The 19,290-nt window shown below is 39.1% G+C and overlaps 2 protein-coding genes across 2 annotated transcripts in view; both read right to left on the bottom strand.

Moving 5' to 3' along the window:
• Window positions 1-3,128, bottom strand: part of CR1 (complement C3b/C4b receptor 1 (Knops blood group)) — a 60,381-nt gene extending 57,253 nt beyond the window's left edge. Inside the window, exon 1 of the mRNA XM_081297000.1 lies at window positions 2,842-3,128. Coding sequence (XP_081153126.1) covers window positions 2,842-2,962 — 121 coding nt within the window. The 5' untranslated portion in view covers window positions 2,963-3,128. The remainder of the gene's footprint in view (window positions 1-2,841) is intronic.
• A 9,420-nt stretch (window positions 3,129-12,548) lies between these two features.
• Window positions 12,549-19,290, bottom strand: part of CR2 (complement C3d receptor 2) — a gene marked incomplete at both ends in the record, with an annotated part of 39,280 nt that continues 32,538 nt past the window's right edge. The window contains one exon of the mRNA XM_081297102.1: window positions 12,549-12,642. Within this exon, the coding sequence (XP_081153228.1) occupies window positions 12,549-12,642 (94 nt within the window). The remainder of the gene's footprint in view (window positions 12,643-19,290) is intronic.

The raw sequence follows: 19,290 nt of genomic DNA on the forward strand, positions 1-19,290 counted from the left end.
TAACCATTAAATATACCTAAAGGGCAAAATATCATCACAGTTCATTTCTGTTAACAGTGCATGCAAAGCTACTTTTCAACTAGTCTTCATGATACTTTCTGAATTTTTTGGTTTTATTGATATTTGTTCATTGTAATTAGGCAGATGGTATCTCTTGTTCTTAATTCCATTCTCAAAAACCCTGTGTATATGTGTGTGTGTGAGGATGGGAAAGGAGGCTGTTTTCTCTGCTATTTTATTTGCTGGAGTTGGTCTTGTTAGGATTATCTTTACCTGGTATTTCTGTGCAGGATATTTTTAAAAATTACTTGTAAAAATGTGAAGTCTATTTTAGAAAAATTTGATAATATAAACCATAAATCCACTCATCTAAGCATAAGAAATCACAAAGCACAGAAGGCAAATTGGCATCTAAACTTAGCAGGGATAACAGAACAATTCTCAAGAGGAAGACCAGAAGAGGGCGCCAGAGCCCGCCCTGTATTAACCACAGTCCTCATAACTACTTTGTTACTTTTGTGGTCGTGAATGTGGTTTATCTCCATGAATGGTCCATGTGAACTTGAGAAGAATGTGCGTTGTGCTGTCATCGGATGAAGTGGTCCATAATTGCCAACTGCATGCGTTGACTGCATGCTGTGGAATTCAATTATGTCCTTATCGATTTTCTGCCTGCTACAGCTGCCCATTTCAGATATAGTGCTTGAAGTCTCCAGCCATAATAGTGGGTTCACCTGTTTCTGCTCACAGTGCTGTCAGGTTTTGTCTTACATATTTGGACACTGTTGTCAGGCATGCACATTGTAAAGATTGTTATGTCTTCTTGGAGAACTGATCCTTTTATCATTCCTTTATCCCTCATCATTTTCCTTGGTTTGAAGTCTGTTTTGACTAAAATTAATATCATGAGTACCCTATAATAATAAAATAATCCAAATACCTCTGCTATTTTTATATAAAAATACATATCCCCAGGAATCATCTTGTACAACCTGTTGTTAGATTTGTTCTTCAAGTACTGCTAAAGCCAAATTGCTGCTTCTCAATCTTTTCTGACATTGGAACCCAGAATGCTCCTTTGTTAATTATCCTATACTTTTTAGGCTGGTGACTTCTTAGTCATGGACTTTCAGTTCTGCATGAGGGGGTTACAGAACACTGTCACATGTACTGTTTCATCTGATTTTCACCATGACCTTCTCAGCCTGATGTCAATTATGCCCCTTTTATACACATGGACATTGTGGTTAGGGTTGTTAATTGTGTGTTGGGCTCAAGGTCCCCGGCTAGGAATTAGCAGAACCTGGAAAAAGCAGACCAACTTCTATATGCATACACCTTAGAGGCAGAACTTTTTCTTATACTTCTTTTAAATTCCAAAATGCTATTTAAATTACTTTGGCAATCAAATTATTAGATAGTTTAATTTAGGGTGCCACCTTTGGAGGTTATTGTGATAACCTCAGTAAATATTTTCTTTGCAATTAATAGTGTCCAGCATTGTTTTAATGGTAACTAAATAGACACGAGCAAACTATAATAACATTCCAGTAAGAAGGGGGCAGACAGATTCCAAGACCACAAAAATTTCTAAGCTTTGACAGCACATTCCTTAATTTAACTTGGCATACTATTAAAAACACAATTTCAAGTTTTATCACAACTGTTCATCTGAAAAGTTACTTTCTGATGTCCAGGGAGATAAAATATCAACAACATCCTTTGTGGAAACTTGTTTTGTTGTTGTTGTTGTCATTGCAGTCAGAAGTCAAGAAACAATCAAATAATGAAAGCAAAATATCTAGTGGGTGGAGAAGAGCAGACCCTGAGTTGTCAGGAGGAGGCTGGACAAAAATAGACAAGATTGTCACTTCAACTCTGGCCAGTGAGTCAAAGCAACCAGGAAGACTTCTGGGGAGGACACAAATAGTAGGAGAAGAGTTACTATTGAAGATGTTTACCTACTTAGAGTTAAGAGGAAGGAAAGGAAGATGGGGCCTCAGAATCTCTATGATAGTTAAAATAGGCTTTATTTTGTGCCTACACATCACTAAAATGGCACATGTAAACCTCTCTGCTGTCCTTCCACCTGCAAGTAGTTACACTGTGTGATCTGGAGCTCACTTGCTATTCTAGCCTCAGGCGCGCCTGGCATAGGAGGATCTTAAATTAGGTGCTCAATTAAGTGCGTGTTGCTATTGATGCTGATTTGGGGTGAGGATGTAAATAGAGTTCAATGCAGGGCAGTTTTCGGGTGATAACTGTACTCCTAGCACCGTTAGCTTAAACGCCCTTGGGAGCCAAGTGCAGAGGGAGTGGGTTGGCGGATAGAAATGAATTAAGTGACAGACACTATGATAGACACCCGACACTTCGTGCCATTTGGGTAGCAACACCAAGATATCAATATCCCTATTTACATATGAGGGAACGGACTCCGACTGGAGTATTAACTTTCCTCACAGTTCAAGTTTCGAGGACTAGAACCTGGTTTGTAGAATTTCCAATCCTTTCTTTTCACTAGGATCAGCGCCACAGTCTACTATTGCCAGTCCAGGCTCTGAATACACAAAGGCAAGGAATTTCATGCAGCACGGGTTGAGCATTCCCGGCCCTCCTCTGCTCTGGGTGCCACAGAGCCCCCTGCGAGTGGGATCTCCACTCCAAAGGCAAGGAGGGGCTCGGGTGCACAGAGGGACCAGACCCACCTGCGCTAAGTGCACTTACAGCCACGCCTTGGACCTCGAGTCCAGAACAGCCAGGCCCTATTTCTGCAGCCGCGGGGCTACCTCGCCCCCTCCCCGGTCCCGCCGCGCCTCCCCATGCCCACCAGCGTCTCACCCCAGGCGGCCGGCAGAGCCAGCAGCATCAAGACAGCCAGCAGGGCTCCTCCGCAGGGGACAGCGAGATCGGGCGCTGGGGGCTCCACAGGCTCTGGGCTTCTTGGAAAAGAGGCCCCCATTCTCCCCAGGCAGATCTAGAAAGCAGATGAGATCTCCAAGGAAATGAAGAAAAGTGCCGCGGAGAGACATCAATTGTTGGGCTCCGCGTCCAGGGTCTGGGGAAGGCAGAGGGGTTCCGGGGGGAAAAAATGCTTTTGACCACAGCTTCCCCTTATTGGGTGAGGTCTTGTTTACTCCGCATTATTTTTGATGAGTTTCGCTACCTTAGGGACCCAGGTGCAAGATCAAAGTCTGATTCAGCTCCCTCTTGTATTTTACGTGTGAGGACCTGTGGGCGGTTCCAGACAAAGGCAGGGGTTTGTCGCAGCTTGGTCAGCATACACTCTTGCACGATTTTTCGCCTTTGCAAGAATCCGTGTGGGTGGGTCAGGTAGGGAAATGCCTGCTCTCCGTGTTTCAAGGACATTCATAGTGCACAAATGAATATGAAGAATCGATTTATTATTGGTGAATTCAGATATGCCATGCCATTGAAATTTTTTTTTTAAAGAGAGACTTAATCAGGTTTGCATTTTAAAACTATAATTCTGTATATAATATAGAGTCTATATTAGAATAGGGCAAAAGTGAATGCAGAAGACCAGTAAGGAGGCGTTGCCATCATCCAAGTGAGACTTTGAGGGCGCTATCACTGGGTTGCTATGTGAACCACTAACCAAGATCTTGGAGATGAAATGAATGGGATTTGCTTATTTTACTTCCTTTATTAAAGATAGTGGCAAGAGAAAGAAAGGAATCGAGAGTCAGCCTCAGGATTAGAAATCAATGAGATTCGAAATGAAATAAGAAATATGGAAGGACAGAGAGTGCAGAGGGTTAGTGCAGAGGGTTAAGAATTCAAGGATGAGAGAAATGGAGTATGTGTGGTAGTTTGAATAATGCCCCCCCTCTCCAAGAAGTTCACATTCCAAACCCCAGAACCTGTGTTACCTTACAGGGCAAAAGGGACTTTACAGATGTGATTAAATCAAGGATGTCTCAATGGGGAGATTATCCCTAATTGGCCGTGGGCTTGGTGTAATCACAGCGATCCTTATAAGAGGAAAGGAGGCAGATCAGAGTGGGGGAGTTGACGATGAAAGCAGAGATCAGAGTACTCCTGTCACAGACTAAGGGAGGCCACGTTTAGAAGCTGAAAGAGAGAAGAAACATTCTCCCTTGGAGAAGCCACCAGTCCTGGCAACACCTTGGTTTTAGTCCTGTAAGGCTATCTGAATTTCGGACCTCCAGAATTGTAAAATAACAATTTTGTGTTGCTTTCAGCCATAGGTAATTGGTTACAGAAAAAAAAAAATAGGAAACTAATGGGAGAGGAGCATATCAAAGCTTGTTGTTGTTTTTTTAACTTGGAAGGACTTGGGCTCGAGACTGATGGGGGTGTAGTGGTTTAGCAAAGGCCAGGTTTGGGAATGTTCAGAAAAAGATTGGGAATGTAGGTAATTTGTTGATTATGAGGCTGGGCTTCCAGAAAAGCACAAGAAGACTTTTGAACAAGGAAAGGGATGGGAGATGGTCAAAATCACAGGAATTAATGAGACAGTCAAGAGGGAACATGTAGAAAAAATCAAAAAGAAGATCAGAATAGAAACGGAGGGATCTCTTCCACGCAGTGGTTCTGAACATCTTTGAGCATCCTGTATATGTCTTTGCTTGTCTGGTCAAGCTTATGGATCTCTTCTTAGAACTATTTTTTTTTTTAATGCATAAGCAAAGTGCAAAGGATTGCAGAGAAAGCTAATCATATTAAAATACAAGTCCAATCATGAACCTTGTCCTAAGTGCTCACAGGTCTCTGGCACCTAGAACAAGGACCCTGAATTTACCCATGAAGTGAAACATGGGTCAGTTGTCTCTAATCACTGGACTTGGAATGAGTTGTGTGGAGACTGGGGTAATTCCTGAGGCGAGGAAACTAGAAGAGAGCTGAAAAGATATTGTAGCAGGGGCTGGGGATGTGGTCAAGCGGTAGCGTGCTCGCCTGGCATGTGTGGGGCGCTGGGTTCGATCCTCAGCACCACATAAAAATAAAATAAAGATGTTGTGTACAACTAAAAAATAAATATTAAAAAATTCTCTCTCTCTCAAAAAAAAAGATATTGTAGCAGGTATTTCAGTAAATGCATTAGCTTGTACGTCCTCCATGCATAAGTGTGATGGATTCGTGATGGAGTAAAGAGGCTCAGGGTGGAAGACTGTTCTCTGCTAGGTGCAGCTTCCCTAATGGAAACATAGCCCAGAAAGGCTGTATCACTAGGAGGTGCACAGAAACTTTCCAGAATACTGCCTCACTCATCAGTCCCTCTCTTCCAAATCTTACTTCCCCTTCCTACTTAAGAAATGGTAGTGTTCCAAAGCCTTAATTTCTTATTTTTCATCATGCTGTCCTCTAAGATTCTACTGTAAGAAATATCTGCTTTAATCATACCACTTTATCATACTTCCTTTTTATTGCAACCAATACCATTTTTTCAAGGATCTCTTATTATCCTTTCAAGTTATTTTTAATGGAAGAAGCCAGATCGTATTAAGCTATTGAAAAGGGAAAGCTCAATTCCTCAGCCTTACATCACATGCTAGTTTAATGACAACTCATTTCAAATGGGTCACTGTAATTCTGCCTGGTATTCCTATGGTTATTTAGACCATTTACTCTCCCATTCTCCTAAATGACTGTTTCATGTTTTTATTTTTATTTTAACATTGAATTATGATACTTCCTCCATCATTCTTAATCTCCATTTATGGGATTTCTTTCTTTTTTATCACTGAGAAAATGTAAGCAATCAAAGAATTTTCAGAATCTTCTATTTTCTGTCATTACTTCCACCAAATTCCTGTATTTGGCTTATAAAACTTTGTTATCACCTGTTAGTATATTTGTACCATTTGCTACCTCATCTGAGGACAACTTCTCCACTCTCATGCTAGGTTCAGTCTGCTTTTACTTGCTCAAGAAGTTCACTCCAGGAATCGTCTTTCTCCCTAGAATTGGCAACTCCTCCTTTCGATTGGACTTGGCATGATAATAGTTTCCCATGATAATTAGTCTCCCAATGCAGTGAGTGTAGCAACTGTTCAGTAATGTTCCTTTGGTGTGAGATGATCTTTGCATAGAAGTCTACCTGTATAGCCGTCTCCTCACTTCCTTGCAGTTTGTTTTTTTGTTTTTCTCAAATGTAACCTTCCTTGGCCACTCTTTAAAATTCTACATCCATTCCAAAATCCTTTCCTCTTCTTGGTTCTCATAATTTTAAAAATTAGCAACTACTATGTATAACTATAAAGTTCCAATAAAAAATATGCTAAAATGTATTTAATTTTTTTCATTTTATTGCCATTTGACAGTCTGCTTATTGTCTGTCTCTCCTTCTAGAATAAATGCTGAATGAGGACATGTCAATTTTATCACCGCTGAATCCCACTGACCTAAAACAGTGATTAGCACGTAGAGGGTGGAAGACGAATGACTGATGGTTGAGACGATTAAGGTCAACTACTGTTTCCGAAAATTTAGTGGTTAAAAGAAGGTAGTTTGAAAAAGAAACTCGGATAATTTAGAAAGGATTTGTTTTGAAATGGAGGGAATGTTGCAATCTATTGCTTTAAATGGGTTCCTTCCTCTGGAATTTCTCCCCATATTTTTCCACTGGAAAATCCACTTTTTCCTCTGCTTCCATGTAGTTCAGGTAGACTGTGGGTTCTCAACTTCAATACTGTTGATATTTTGTTCTAGGTAACTCTTCATCTTGGGGCGGGGGCTGTCCTGAGAGTCATAGCATGCTTGGCCATATCTCTGGTCTCTATCCACTAGATGCCAGTAGCATCCCCACAGTCCAGTTGTAACAACTAAAAATATCTCCAGACACTGCCAAGGGTCCCTTGGGGGGAAATAGTCCCGTTGGGAGCCACCAAGATAGATTTATCCTAAAGCTCCAAAGATTTATCCCAAAGCTCCAACACTGGGCAGGCAACTGAGGCTCTGTAATTGGTTTGTTTAGAGGCATGTAACCCTATTTGGGTAAATCAGAACTATTGAAGAATTTGTTTACTAGAGAAGCTCTTTGTACTGGAGTGCTAAGCTAGTGGGATGTGGCTTTGGCAATGTCATCAAATAGTAGTTTTTAGGGAATGTCTGCCAGAGAATAAAACCAGTAAGGGAACACAGAATGGGAGATATGATTGACTTCTGAGGATATGATTTGAATATTTAATTCCTGTTTTGAGAGAAGCCAACTATACCCTGGGTCTTTTCTGTCTTGTCATATAATAAATTCTGTTTTTTACCTAAGCCAGTGAGAAATGGATTGCTCTCCCTTGCAGCTAAATGGGTCCTGGCTTGAGGAGGCCTATAGGTGGGAAGAAGGAGCCAGAGAGGGGAGAGAGTGTAACCGATGGAGCAGTGTCCTAGAAGAGCCAGGATGTGGTGAGAAAAGAATGATACCATCTGTAAAAGGTGGTGGGTGGAAATGAGAATGAGGGTGAGTGGAGGTGGAGAAAGAGAAGGCCAAGACAATTGCCCTCTGATGTGTCCATGACCTGCTAAGAGTTCAAGGAAGGAGGGTTGAAGGTAGAATAGATGATTTGAGGTAGGTGAACAGATATCATAGGGAAATAAAAATGGTCCCACTGTGAGTGACTAAAGGACTTGAAAGAAATATCTGAAGAGAAGTTTGCAACCATGTTCATGACAGCACTATTCACAATAGCCAAGAGGTGGAAGCAACACCTCCAAGTGTCCACCAATAGATAAATGGATAAACAAGATGTGGTATGTATGTGTGCTGTGGTTTGGAAGTAACCCCCAAGGTCCAAGTATTAAAGGCTTGGTCATCAGCCCATGTGCTGTTGGGAGGTGGTGGAACCTTTAAGACGTGGGGCCTAGTGGGAGGCAGTTAGGTCATTAGAGGTGTGCCCTTATATTTCAACCCTGTACACCCCCTGCCCCCTGCTTCATGGCCATGATGAGGAAAGGTGAACAGACCTCCTCTATCATGCTGTCACCATGATGTACTGTGCCACCCCATGCCAAAATAACGGAGTCAAGTGACCATGGACTGTAACCTCTAAAACCATGAGCCCCAATACACCTTTCCTTATTTAAATTGTTTCTCTTAAGTATTTTATCACAGTGACAGAAAGCTAACACAATAGGTAACAGAATATTAACCTTAAAAAAAGAAGAAAATCCTGTCACATGCTACAGCCGGGGCGAACATCGAGGGCATCATGCTAAGGGAAATAACCCAGACTGTGTGAGTCTACTTGCTATGGGCTTCTAAGGTAGTCAAATTCATAGAAAACAAAAAGTGGAATGATGGTGTCCAGGAGCTAGGGAAGAAGGGAATGGGAATTCATTTTTTAGGGATATAGATTTTCAGTTTTACAAGGTAAAAAAAAAATCCTTGTGATTTGTTTTACAAAATGTGACTACATTTAGTCCTACTGAACTGCAATTTTAAAAATGGTTAAGATGGTAAATTTCATGTTAAATGTGTGGGGTTTTTTGAACAAAACCACAACTTAAAAACATAACAAAAAATATGCTGAACTGCATATCTCATCTAGGAAAAAGTAGAGAGAGGAAATTTGTGGTCACCATTGAGCAGGGTTTTGTGTCACAATAGTTTAAATGACTGAACACAGAAAATTAACAGCTAGAGCTAGAGTGTGATGGGAGAGGAAAGGTGAGCTGGATAAATACAAGAGAAGGCATTGGTAGTGAGGAATTTGAACTTGTAGGTTGAGAGTTTTTCTACAATGATCAAGTGGTGGGATCCAGAATGAATAACTTAAACCATGAACTAGGGCTGTGACTGTTATTCAAGACATTACTATGTCAGTTATGTCAGGAGTTTATTGATTCCAGTCAGGTGTGGTGGCACAGGCCTGGAATCCCAGCAGCTCGGAAGGCTGAGGCAGGAGGATCATGAGTTCAAAGCCAGCCTCAGCAACTTGGTGAAGCTATGAGCAACTCAGTGAGACCCTGTCTCAAAATAAAACATAAAAAGGGCTGAGGATGTGGCTCAGTGTTTAAGCACCCCTGGGTTCAATCTCTAGTACAAAAGAAAAAAAAAGTATTGATTCCAGAAAAAACAGAATCATACAAGGCAAGTGATTTTTTTTCAAATACTGTTTATTTGAATGACTAATGTACACATTAAAAATATCCAAAGCTTGAAATATATACCAAATCATTAGAATTAAAACTTGACTCCTATAATTAAAAAAAAAAAACTTGTGCAAATTGAAATCAGTGATTATGGAAAAGGCAAAAAATATTATACAGTATTGCCAGAGAAACTTAAAACAAATGAGACTAAAAGTGAAATATTTAACCACATCAGAGAAGGAAGCTACTATTAAAATAAAGCCAGTCTTTCCCAAAAGGCAGGCCCATCATAATCACAGGGCATACTCTGTATGTGGCTTAAGTAATTAAAGCCACATTAAACCCAAAGCATATGGCAACAGAAAGTTCGCTGGCTACAAAAAGAGGATTGGTCTAGAGGCGAAGACAGCTGTTTTCAGTGCCTTGGTAAGAAGGTGACACTTCTAAAGCCATGTCCTTATTCGTTGCCACAGCCTGGCTTTAGGCAGATCAGAGGGAGTCTTTGGCAAATCCTTGCACTGCTCATGGCAGTGAACCTCAGTTCCTGTCTTTAATGTCAAGCAAATTTTCTTTGATTTGCTTGGGAATAAGTGCATACAGGAAGTTATTAGCTTATGAAATCACTTGACTGATGTTGAGACCACACAAAGAGACTTGCTGATCTTAAGGTGATGTCTTTCCAATGAATGTTCCATGAGATTCCAAGTCATGAACCACATTGAAATAGGTCCTTCCTGTTTAGGCAGCAGCGGTGCAACTTGATGTTCAAATAATGAGAGCGTTAATGTTTTCATTCAATTATAACCTTTAACACCTATTAGAAGACATCATTCCATAAGACATGCTTCTTCAGAAAACAGGATCTGGAACAGATAATAATTATGTTTATGTTGATAAATGTGAATATAACCCAATGAGGGAGAAATGGAAGTAATCATCTCATTCTCATTCATTCATTCAACAAATGTTTGTTCAATGGGTTTACTCTGGTCTCTCATGGTTTGGATTTGGAGATCTCTCTGGTATGAAGTATCCTGCTCTCCTCTTCCCTTTTTCTACAACTCTCTATTAGTAACTTTTCTTCTTCTATTACCACTATGGCTTTTCTGTACATTGCTTATGGTATTTATTCTGACCCTATGATATATAAGTTTTATATTCCTTAAGTAATTTCCAAAAGGGCAGAGGTGGTAACTTCATTTTTTTTGGTCTTATAGGTTGTGTAGGAGAAAGCATTTTCAAGTCACTTTTGAACTTGAATTCTTGATGTTGGCCAAGATAATCTTTTAGTCTTGTTTTTTCTTTTTTTTTTCTCATCTAGGATATTATTTCATCTTTGTATTATTTGGGGATAGTATCTGTCTTTCAGGATGATAGTGAGGGCATGGAAGATGCTCAACATAAATGCCTGGGCAGAGTAAACCTTCTGGTGTTCACCCCCATTTTCTGCCTCAGATGGATCCTTTAGGGTGCCTGTCCACATTTCTGTACTCCCTGTGATTAAGTCTTCAATTTTTAGTTTACTATAAAAATGGCTTCTCCATTCTCCTTAATCTCTAGAGTCTTTTCCATTCTCAGAATCAGCTGATCAATTTGCTTTCTCTTCGCTGAGAAGACAAATCATCAAGGGGAATTTCCACCCATGCATTCACCACCATGCATGCACCACGAGACCTCTCATCTGCCTTCACCTGCACCTGTCTATTCTGCCTTCCCTTCTGTGACAAAGCCTTCTCCTGTAGCAGGTCAACCCCTCTGCTCAAGCAGTAGACCCTATTCCTTATAGTGCTCTCAGATGCTGCTCCAGCAAGTCTTCCCTCTTTCCTGCCATCACTTTCCGCCAGATCATTCCCGTCAGCATATAGAACAGCAGCATAACAGCGATTTATCCATTCTTAAAAAATATCTCCCCTGACTTCTTCCTCTTATTTCTGCCTCTTGCTGTCACTCTATGTATCTGGTCCTCTTTAAAGAAAAACATGTAAAAAAAGCTGTATGTAGTTGATATCTACAACTTATCTTCTTTCATTCTCTCATAAGGTCATGACAGTCATACTTCTGCCTGCCTCCTTTCTGCCCAAACTGTTCTCATCGAGTTCATTAATAGATTTTGTGCTACTAAAGCCAATGGTCAATTTCCACTGCTCATCTTTTGTGACCTATCTATAGCAGTTGGTGGAGTTGGTCCCTGCTGCTTTCTTTCTTTCTCCATTTGACGTCTCCAACAGCACACTCTGGGGCTCTTCTGCATCAGGGGCCACTTCTGCTTCTTCCATCCTTTGTTGGTCCCTTCTCAACCCATATCTCCTCCTTTGGAGTACCCAAGGCTCAGGACCTGGGAATTTTTCTCTTCCCTAGCCTCTTACACCACCCCCACCCTTGGTGATCTTATTTAATCTCATTGTCACAGACATCCACACCCAGACAAGGCCCAAATGCGTATCTCCAGGCTGGACCTATTGCCTGCAACACAGACTTGTACATCAGCTTGTACATTTCTGATGGTAGATGACTCATCCCCCAATGGAACTCCCGTTCTTCTCCCCAGTCTTGCTCTTCACATTCCCAACCACCTTAATGGCAACTCTTTCCTTTTGGTTGCTTAGGCCCCAAAGCCCTGACATCATCATCATTGCCTTGTTCTCTCTCTCTTATCCTGAAATAAATTGTCAGCAAATCCTATTGTTACCCTCTGAAAAATGCACATGGAATCTGGACTCTTCTCTTCAGCCTGGTGGGGTGGTGGTACTCACTATTTCTTGCTTGGGTTATTGCAGCAGCCTCCTCACTGGCACCCTGACTTCCACCCTTGGCTTCCTATAATTTCTTCTTAACATAGCAATTATGGTGCTTGTGATGCTTCTTGGCTTAAAAATGTATCACGATGACCTCACATACTCTATACAATCACCCTATCCCCATTCTCTATTCCTCTAATGAGAATCAAAGATTCTACCCCCTGGTCAGTCCAGTTGAAGTCGCATTGACCACCTGGCTATGCCTACAACATGGCAGCTTACTGCCCCTCATGATCTTTGTGCTTTCTCAGATGCTCTTCCTCCACGAAGCCCTGGGGATGCTCCTTGCTGCCCTCTACTCTTTGCTCAAATGCCATTATCTTAGTAAAGACAAAACTCAGACCCACCATGTTCTGTCTCCTTTGCCTACTTTATTTCTCTTTATAACATTTATCTTCTTCATTCTTTCTTTCTTAGTCATTGTACTATTTAGTTATATATTTGTTGAATGGATGAATGGACTTTTACAAAACCAGGAAGATCAGTTGGCAATACGAAGTAGGTAAATTAACAACGTGCATGGTCACTAAAGATTTGTGCAAGTCAGAGCAATATATACTTAGTACTATGCTTATTGATAAAATAGCACTATGATTATTGGTAAAAAATGGAAGGAAATCTTGACATATAAATGAATAAAAATATTTACATTTCATTAGATACCAGTTTGTCTTCTGATTAGCTTGCTGGGTTGTACGGATCAACAGAGTATACTTCTCGTGTTTCTAAATGAAGAGCTCCATCTTTAGGGCTTGTATTTGTATAATAATTGCTAAATGGAAGAAATAAGAAAAAAAGCAAAATTTTTTACTTATTAAAATGATTATTATACATGTGTATCAGTTGTTTGCTTTCTATAAATGTAAACACATGGTAACTACTTTGCATCGATGATTTTATTTTATTGTCTTAAATATTCTGTGAAGTAAAAACTCCATTTTTTGCAAAGGCACATAAAAATAAATTATTTGCCAGTGCGGGAGGTGTCCATGTCAGAAGCTGACACTAGACAGTTTTATCCCACATTCACGAGTCTTAGTGACTAACAAACATGACTCCCAAATTGAATAAAAAAGTGAAAAGAAGGTTTTATTTTAGGATAGAATCATAATTTTACCCCTTTGAGACTCCATTTCCCATTCTGATTTAAAAGGAAATTTTGATATTTAATGTTTAACTCAGAATCCTTACATACTCATACAGCTCTAAAAATTTTTAACTAATTTTCAAGAGAATGTACTATACTGTGGTGTGTGTGTGTGTGTGTGTGTGTGTGTGTGTGTGTGTGTTGCTGGGGATTGAACCCAGTGCTTCACTCATGCTAGGCAAGTGCACTACCACTTAGCTACATCCTAGCCTTACTCTGCTTCTAAAGCCATGTTTCTAGAATTAATGGAAGACAATACAATGCCATCAGGAAGAGCTCTGAAATAAATTACTGGGTAAGAAAGATCACTGCTAAGGGTGCTAAGGCTACTTACAGCATGCCACTTACAACCACATTTAAGAGGTCAGCTTATAAAAGACACATTAAAGATATTATAAAATGGTAATCTTTGGGTAAGTGTGAGATTTAGGCTTTGTTAAAACATCTTAGAATTTTCTTCCAATATTTGGGTGGCTTTTTAAAATATTTAATTTTGTCTCTAGGAATTCATTTTTAAATGATCACTCATCGCATTTATAAAAAAGTATTCAAGGCAGCTCAAATGTTTATATTAATTATTAGAAAACAAATTGAAGTGGATTAGAAAATGGAAAGTGTGACACTTAGGTATTTAGTTTAACATATATGTTTGGTTCATATTAATTAAGGCATTTAAATATGTTATATGATGTAACATGCTAATAAATAATAATATTAAGACTGGAACATTATGCATTATTTGAACCTCTAGGCATTTCCAAATTTGCAAATTTTCCTACACATGCAATGCTCCGATAGCAAACTTTATAGCATGAAGGAAAGAGATAGAGACCACATTTTCTATTTATTTAAATTTTAAATTACTCTTAGCTAAAATTATCTTCTAACTTCCTGTGAGGAAAGCCATGCAAATGATAGCCCTATTATTATTATTTTGGAGGGGGATCCTTTTTCTCTCTTGAATTCTATGAAACTACTCTCTCCTCATTTCCGTCTACCTCCGTCTACTGTTTCCCTCTTGCCTTTTCAATATTACTGTCCCTCTGAGGAACTCTCTCATCCCCATTTTTACCTTTTCTGTTGTTTTTGGTCTCAAGGCATCCACTGTGATGTGTCACCCACCTGAGTTCGGGCCCCTCTCTTGAGTCCTCATCATGGCTGCCTCAGAATGCAGGCCAGAACGAAACTCATCCTCTTTCCCACAAAACCTGCCACTCTCCTCATGTAGTGAGCCACTGGGCCACCTTCACAGGAGTTGCTCTGTGTGGTTCTTCTCCCTACATTCAGCAGATCACTAAGTCCTGGAAGTCCCATTCTTTTCATAAAGAAGATACCTCTTACATAGGTGCCACCCTCTTGACCTGCTACTTTGACTGACAGCCCAACTTGCCCCTTCTTTGGGAAGTGCAAATATGAACATCTTATTTCCCTGCCTAAGATCCTACAGGACATACTCCTGCTCTTTGTCATGGTGTGTGCAGGGATTTTGATAGTCTAGCTCTTCACAAACTTTCTAGATTCCCCCAATGTCAAGTGGAACAGTAGTTCCATGGATGTTAAAGGACTATGTTGAAAAAAAAAGTTTTGCAGTTCTATTTGTTTAGAAAAACTGCCCCAAACCAAACCAAAATGGGTTTCTTTATTGCCATACTTTGAATACTCTCATGGTCATTGTGAACCTCTGCAAGAAAAATAAACAAAAAACAAAACAAAACAAAAAAACAAAAAACCAACCAACCAAACAAGTAAATAAATATTTATTTGTTATACATATACATATGTATATATTTATATTTTAATCAGAAACAGTTCCATAGTGAAGAGGTGCCCACTCTGGTAAACACTAGAGTCTAAGTGCATCCCAATTGTAGAATGTGGCCAAACCCATGCTCAGGCCCTCCCAGGTCTACAGTAAATTGCTTAGGTTCAATGACACCATCAATATGTGATTTCAGTGCAACCTCTTCATGTCCATTACCTGTACTAGGTTATACAGCTGTGAACAATGGCATCAGATGGCACTGGTTGCCCAGGAAATGATAGAACCTTCGGGACTTGGCATGCTAAAGTAATTTTTCTGGGTATTTTGGGTGATGCATTTGGGGCGGAATGACTTAGTCATCCCTAATCCAAAGTTATCTGAGACTTGATGAGACATCATCTGGTTATCTTCCCTAACACTATCATGAATGGAGACTCAAGAATCTATGCATACAAAGAAGTCTCTAATGCCTGATGGTATGTTGTGTTGTTGCTAAAACTGTATCCTTTGCAGATATCAGTATTCTGTTATTTCCACAAGGTTTATGTGTCAGGGGCTCTCTGATGTCACACCTCCATGTAAATCTATACCATCTTTATTTTCAATCACTACTACATGTACTATTTCCAAGTCATGTCAGACTGGTTATATAGTCCTTACAATACATGATGGGAAGTCAAGCTCCTAGGCTGTTATTCAAACTGCTCCTTCTATCTGGAATACTTTTTTCTTTTTGTCTTTCTTAAGTCTCATCTGAAACAGCTTCTTCACTATGAAACTGTTTCTGATTAAAATTTCCAATTATTGACCATTTGCTTTGTGTTCCTACCAAATATCCCATAATTCAATATGACAACACTACACTCTTGTTGGTTTGCAAGCTTGCTTCTCAGCCAGACTGATATCTTCACCCTCTCTTCACCCTCTTATTTTCCCTCCCCCTCCTCTTCTCTCCCTTTCTTCTTCTTTCCTCTCTCTCCTCCTCCACTTCCTCCTCTTCTTCTGTTCTGGGGATTGAACCCAGGAATAGGAATAGTGTACCACTGAGTTACACCCCCAGTCTCTTTTTAATTTTCATTTTGAGACAGGGTTTCACTAAGTTGCTAAGGATGTCCTCCGACTTGAGACCCTCCTGCCTCAGCTTCCTGAGTTGCTGGGATTACAGGCAGATACCACTGTGCTCAGCCAGACTTTGATCTTAATGATACAGCCCATGTCCTACTACATCTTGTGATTCTAGTCTAGGCTGGGGCTAAGACATAAGAGGTACTCAGAAGTTACTGCATAATAAAAGAACAAATGGTCACGGTCATTATCTCTCATCATATCATTTCTATTTCTTTAACATTATTGATTAGAAATTTAAAAAAACACAGCAACATATGGAAGAGTCTATTCTGAAATTGCTGATATTCTTTAACTTAACACATTGAGCAATAAAGACCAAAATAAGTAAATAAAAATATACAGCAAGGGGCTGGGCTTGTGGCTCAGCAGTAGAGCACTTGCCTAGCATGTGCGAGGTGCTGGGTTCCATCCTCAGCACCACATAAAAAAATAAATAAATAAAATAAAGGTATTGTGTCCAACTACAACTAAAAATTTTTTAAAAAAATGTACAGCAAGTGGAAATCATGACAATAATAATGATTTGTAGAAAATGCTTTTACTAACTTGATAACTCACAAAAAAACTGTTAAAATGAATAATTGTATTAGGATAAAGATTCCTAGATATCATTTGAAATTAATTATGTCAGAGCCAAAATGATTTTATTTACAAAAGCAATAAAAAGGATACTTAGATAATTTAAATTTATGTAATTATGAGGTGAACTATTAAATTTTGACTGATAGATATTTTTTAAAAAAATATCAAAATTTATGTTTCTGGAAGGAAACTGTGAATACTAACACTTTTTTCTTGGGGCTGTGGTTATGGTTGTATATAAGTAGTTCTATAACCTATCTGCAAAAATAAATGGAAAAAAAATTAAAGAGGGAGAAAATTGAAATCTCAGAAAAACTTTTATAATGCTATAATTGTTAATAGAGTAGTTCTGGCTCCTAGAGACAGGCAGATCAGCAGAACACCATCTATTTTCCACATCTCTATCATGTGTCTCTGACATAACTCGAAGCTGACATAATAATTAAATATTAATTATTTAATTATTATGTAAATAATTACACTACCTGGTAAAAGCACTACAAAACAATGGGTAAGGAGGGATGTTCCTCAAAACAGGCTTTCAAAGAATTTACTACATAGAAAAAGAATGCAAGTGGGGTTACATCGACCACCAGGCCACAAAATAAATTCCAGTTGGATTCAGATGTTATAAGACAAATTAAAAGTAAAATGTAAAGGTATGTCTAGTTTCTGGATAAGAAAATACAAAAAAATAGAAATCTAGTATTTATGCAAACAGAAAAATAATTTAGTCAAAGAAAAGATGACTTCACTGTGGCAAAATTGTTTTTTGACTCTTATACCTAACTTTTCTCAACATTAAATACTGAATTCCTGAAAAATCATATTTGAGCTTAAGGTTTTCCTGACCTGAGCCAAATCTATATGGAAACAATTGGAGAGACCTAGTATGTTTCTGAACAAGAGAACATGAAACAGGCCAATTTCTCAAAAATTCCTCTACAGACTTAAATGCAGTCATAACACTTGATTGATAACAATTTCAAAAATTGCCTGTAAGAAAAAACAGAATACAGAGGAAAGCCCCCAAAACTGTATTAGAGATCCTCTATCAGATATTATAGCAGCATAATACAATTTATATTAATTAAACACAAATTATTTTCGATGAAAGAATAGACAAATCAATGAAGCAGGAAAAGAGGTCGAGAAACAACACATTCAGACACGTTAATTATTTGATATATAATCAAGTTAGAAGTTTCTGGGAAGTCATTTGGCAATATTTGTTAAACATATTAAATATTCATATACTTATCCCTACTAATTCTAAAAATTTAAATTTATCCTAAAGAAATTAGCAGATGATATTCAAGCTCCCGTTCGCCTGCTTCCCGCAGACATACAGCTGTGACTCAACACTAATCCATCCGGCTGAAACAACTGGTCGGCCCTTCTGTTCTAAGGGAGGTAAATGCCAACCGAGCCTTCATAGGTAGTGGCCACAGGTTTGAAACGGGGCTTGGGAGAGACAGTAAGGACCCACCCGTTGCATTGGTCACCCGGCAAAGGGAAACGAACTGTCGCCATTTGCAAGAGATACCACCATGGCAGAGAACTGACGTCACCAGACTGCGGCGGAGGAGATAACTTCATTGAAACCTGCGGCTACAGTGACTTCTTCCCTTCCCTTCTAATACCTTTCCTCCCAAGCATCAAATAAATTTATAGGAGTAAACAGTAACTCAGCAGTCAAACAGAACAAGAAGGAAAGGAGTACAAACAATGCAGGACAATGAAGGAAAGCAAGGAAGAAAAGGAGTACAAACAATGCAGGACAGCCTAAATATTCAGGAGGACCTAGAGTCATCAGAAAAATGGTCATATAAAGAACTCAAGGAACACCTTAGACAGATGGAATGGAACCTTAAAGAGGATACGAGACAGCAAATTCAAGCAGTGAAAGAACACATTGAGAATGAATTACATAAACGGATAAAAAAAGAAGGTAAGCATCTTTATCAGGAGATAGAGATTATAAAAAATAATCAAACAATAATTCTAGAAATGAAGGAAACGATAAACCAAATTAAAAACTCAATTGAGAGTATCACAGAGTGGAGCAAGTAGAAGCCAGAACATCAGATAATGAAGACAAAATATATCATCTTGAAAAGAGTCTAGCCAACTCAGAAAGGCTGGTAAAAAATCACGAGAAAAACATCCAAGAGTTATGGGATAACATTAAAAAAACCAACTTACGAGTCATCGGGATAGAAGAAGGTACAGAGATTCAAACCAAGGGAATGAGTAACCTGCTGAATGAAATAATTACAGAAAACTTTCCAGAAATAAAAATGGAAACAGATATACAAATTGAAGATGCATACAGGACACCGAGCACACAAAATCACAGTAGACCAATGCCAAGACACATTGTTATGAAGATAACCAATATACAGAACAAAGAGAAAATATTAAAAGCTACAAGAGAAAGGAGACAGATTACATTCAGGGGTAAACCAATAAGGTTAACAACGGATTTTTCATCACAGACACTGAAAGCAAGAAGGTCATGGAACAATGTATTTCAAACACTGAAAGACAATGGATGCCAACCAAGAATTCTGTATCCAGCAAAATTAAGCTTCAGGTATGACAACGAAATAAAAATCTTTCATGATAAACAAAAGTTAAAAGAATTTGCAGCCAGAAAACCAGCATTGCAAAGCATTTTGAGCAAAACACTACATGAGGAAGAAATGCAAAACAATAACCAAAACCATCAGTGGGAAGTGCCTCGGTAAAGACAGAGGGTGAGGGGAAAGATAATCATGGAGAAACAAACTAAATTTTTT

The sequence above is a fragment of the Spermophilus citellus genome (assembly GCF_964194105.1).
Source record: "Spermophilus citellus genome assembly, chromosome: 6".
NCBI lineage: Eukaryota > Metazoa > Chordata > Mammalia > Rodentia > Sciuridae > Spermophilus > Spermophilus citellus.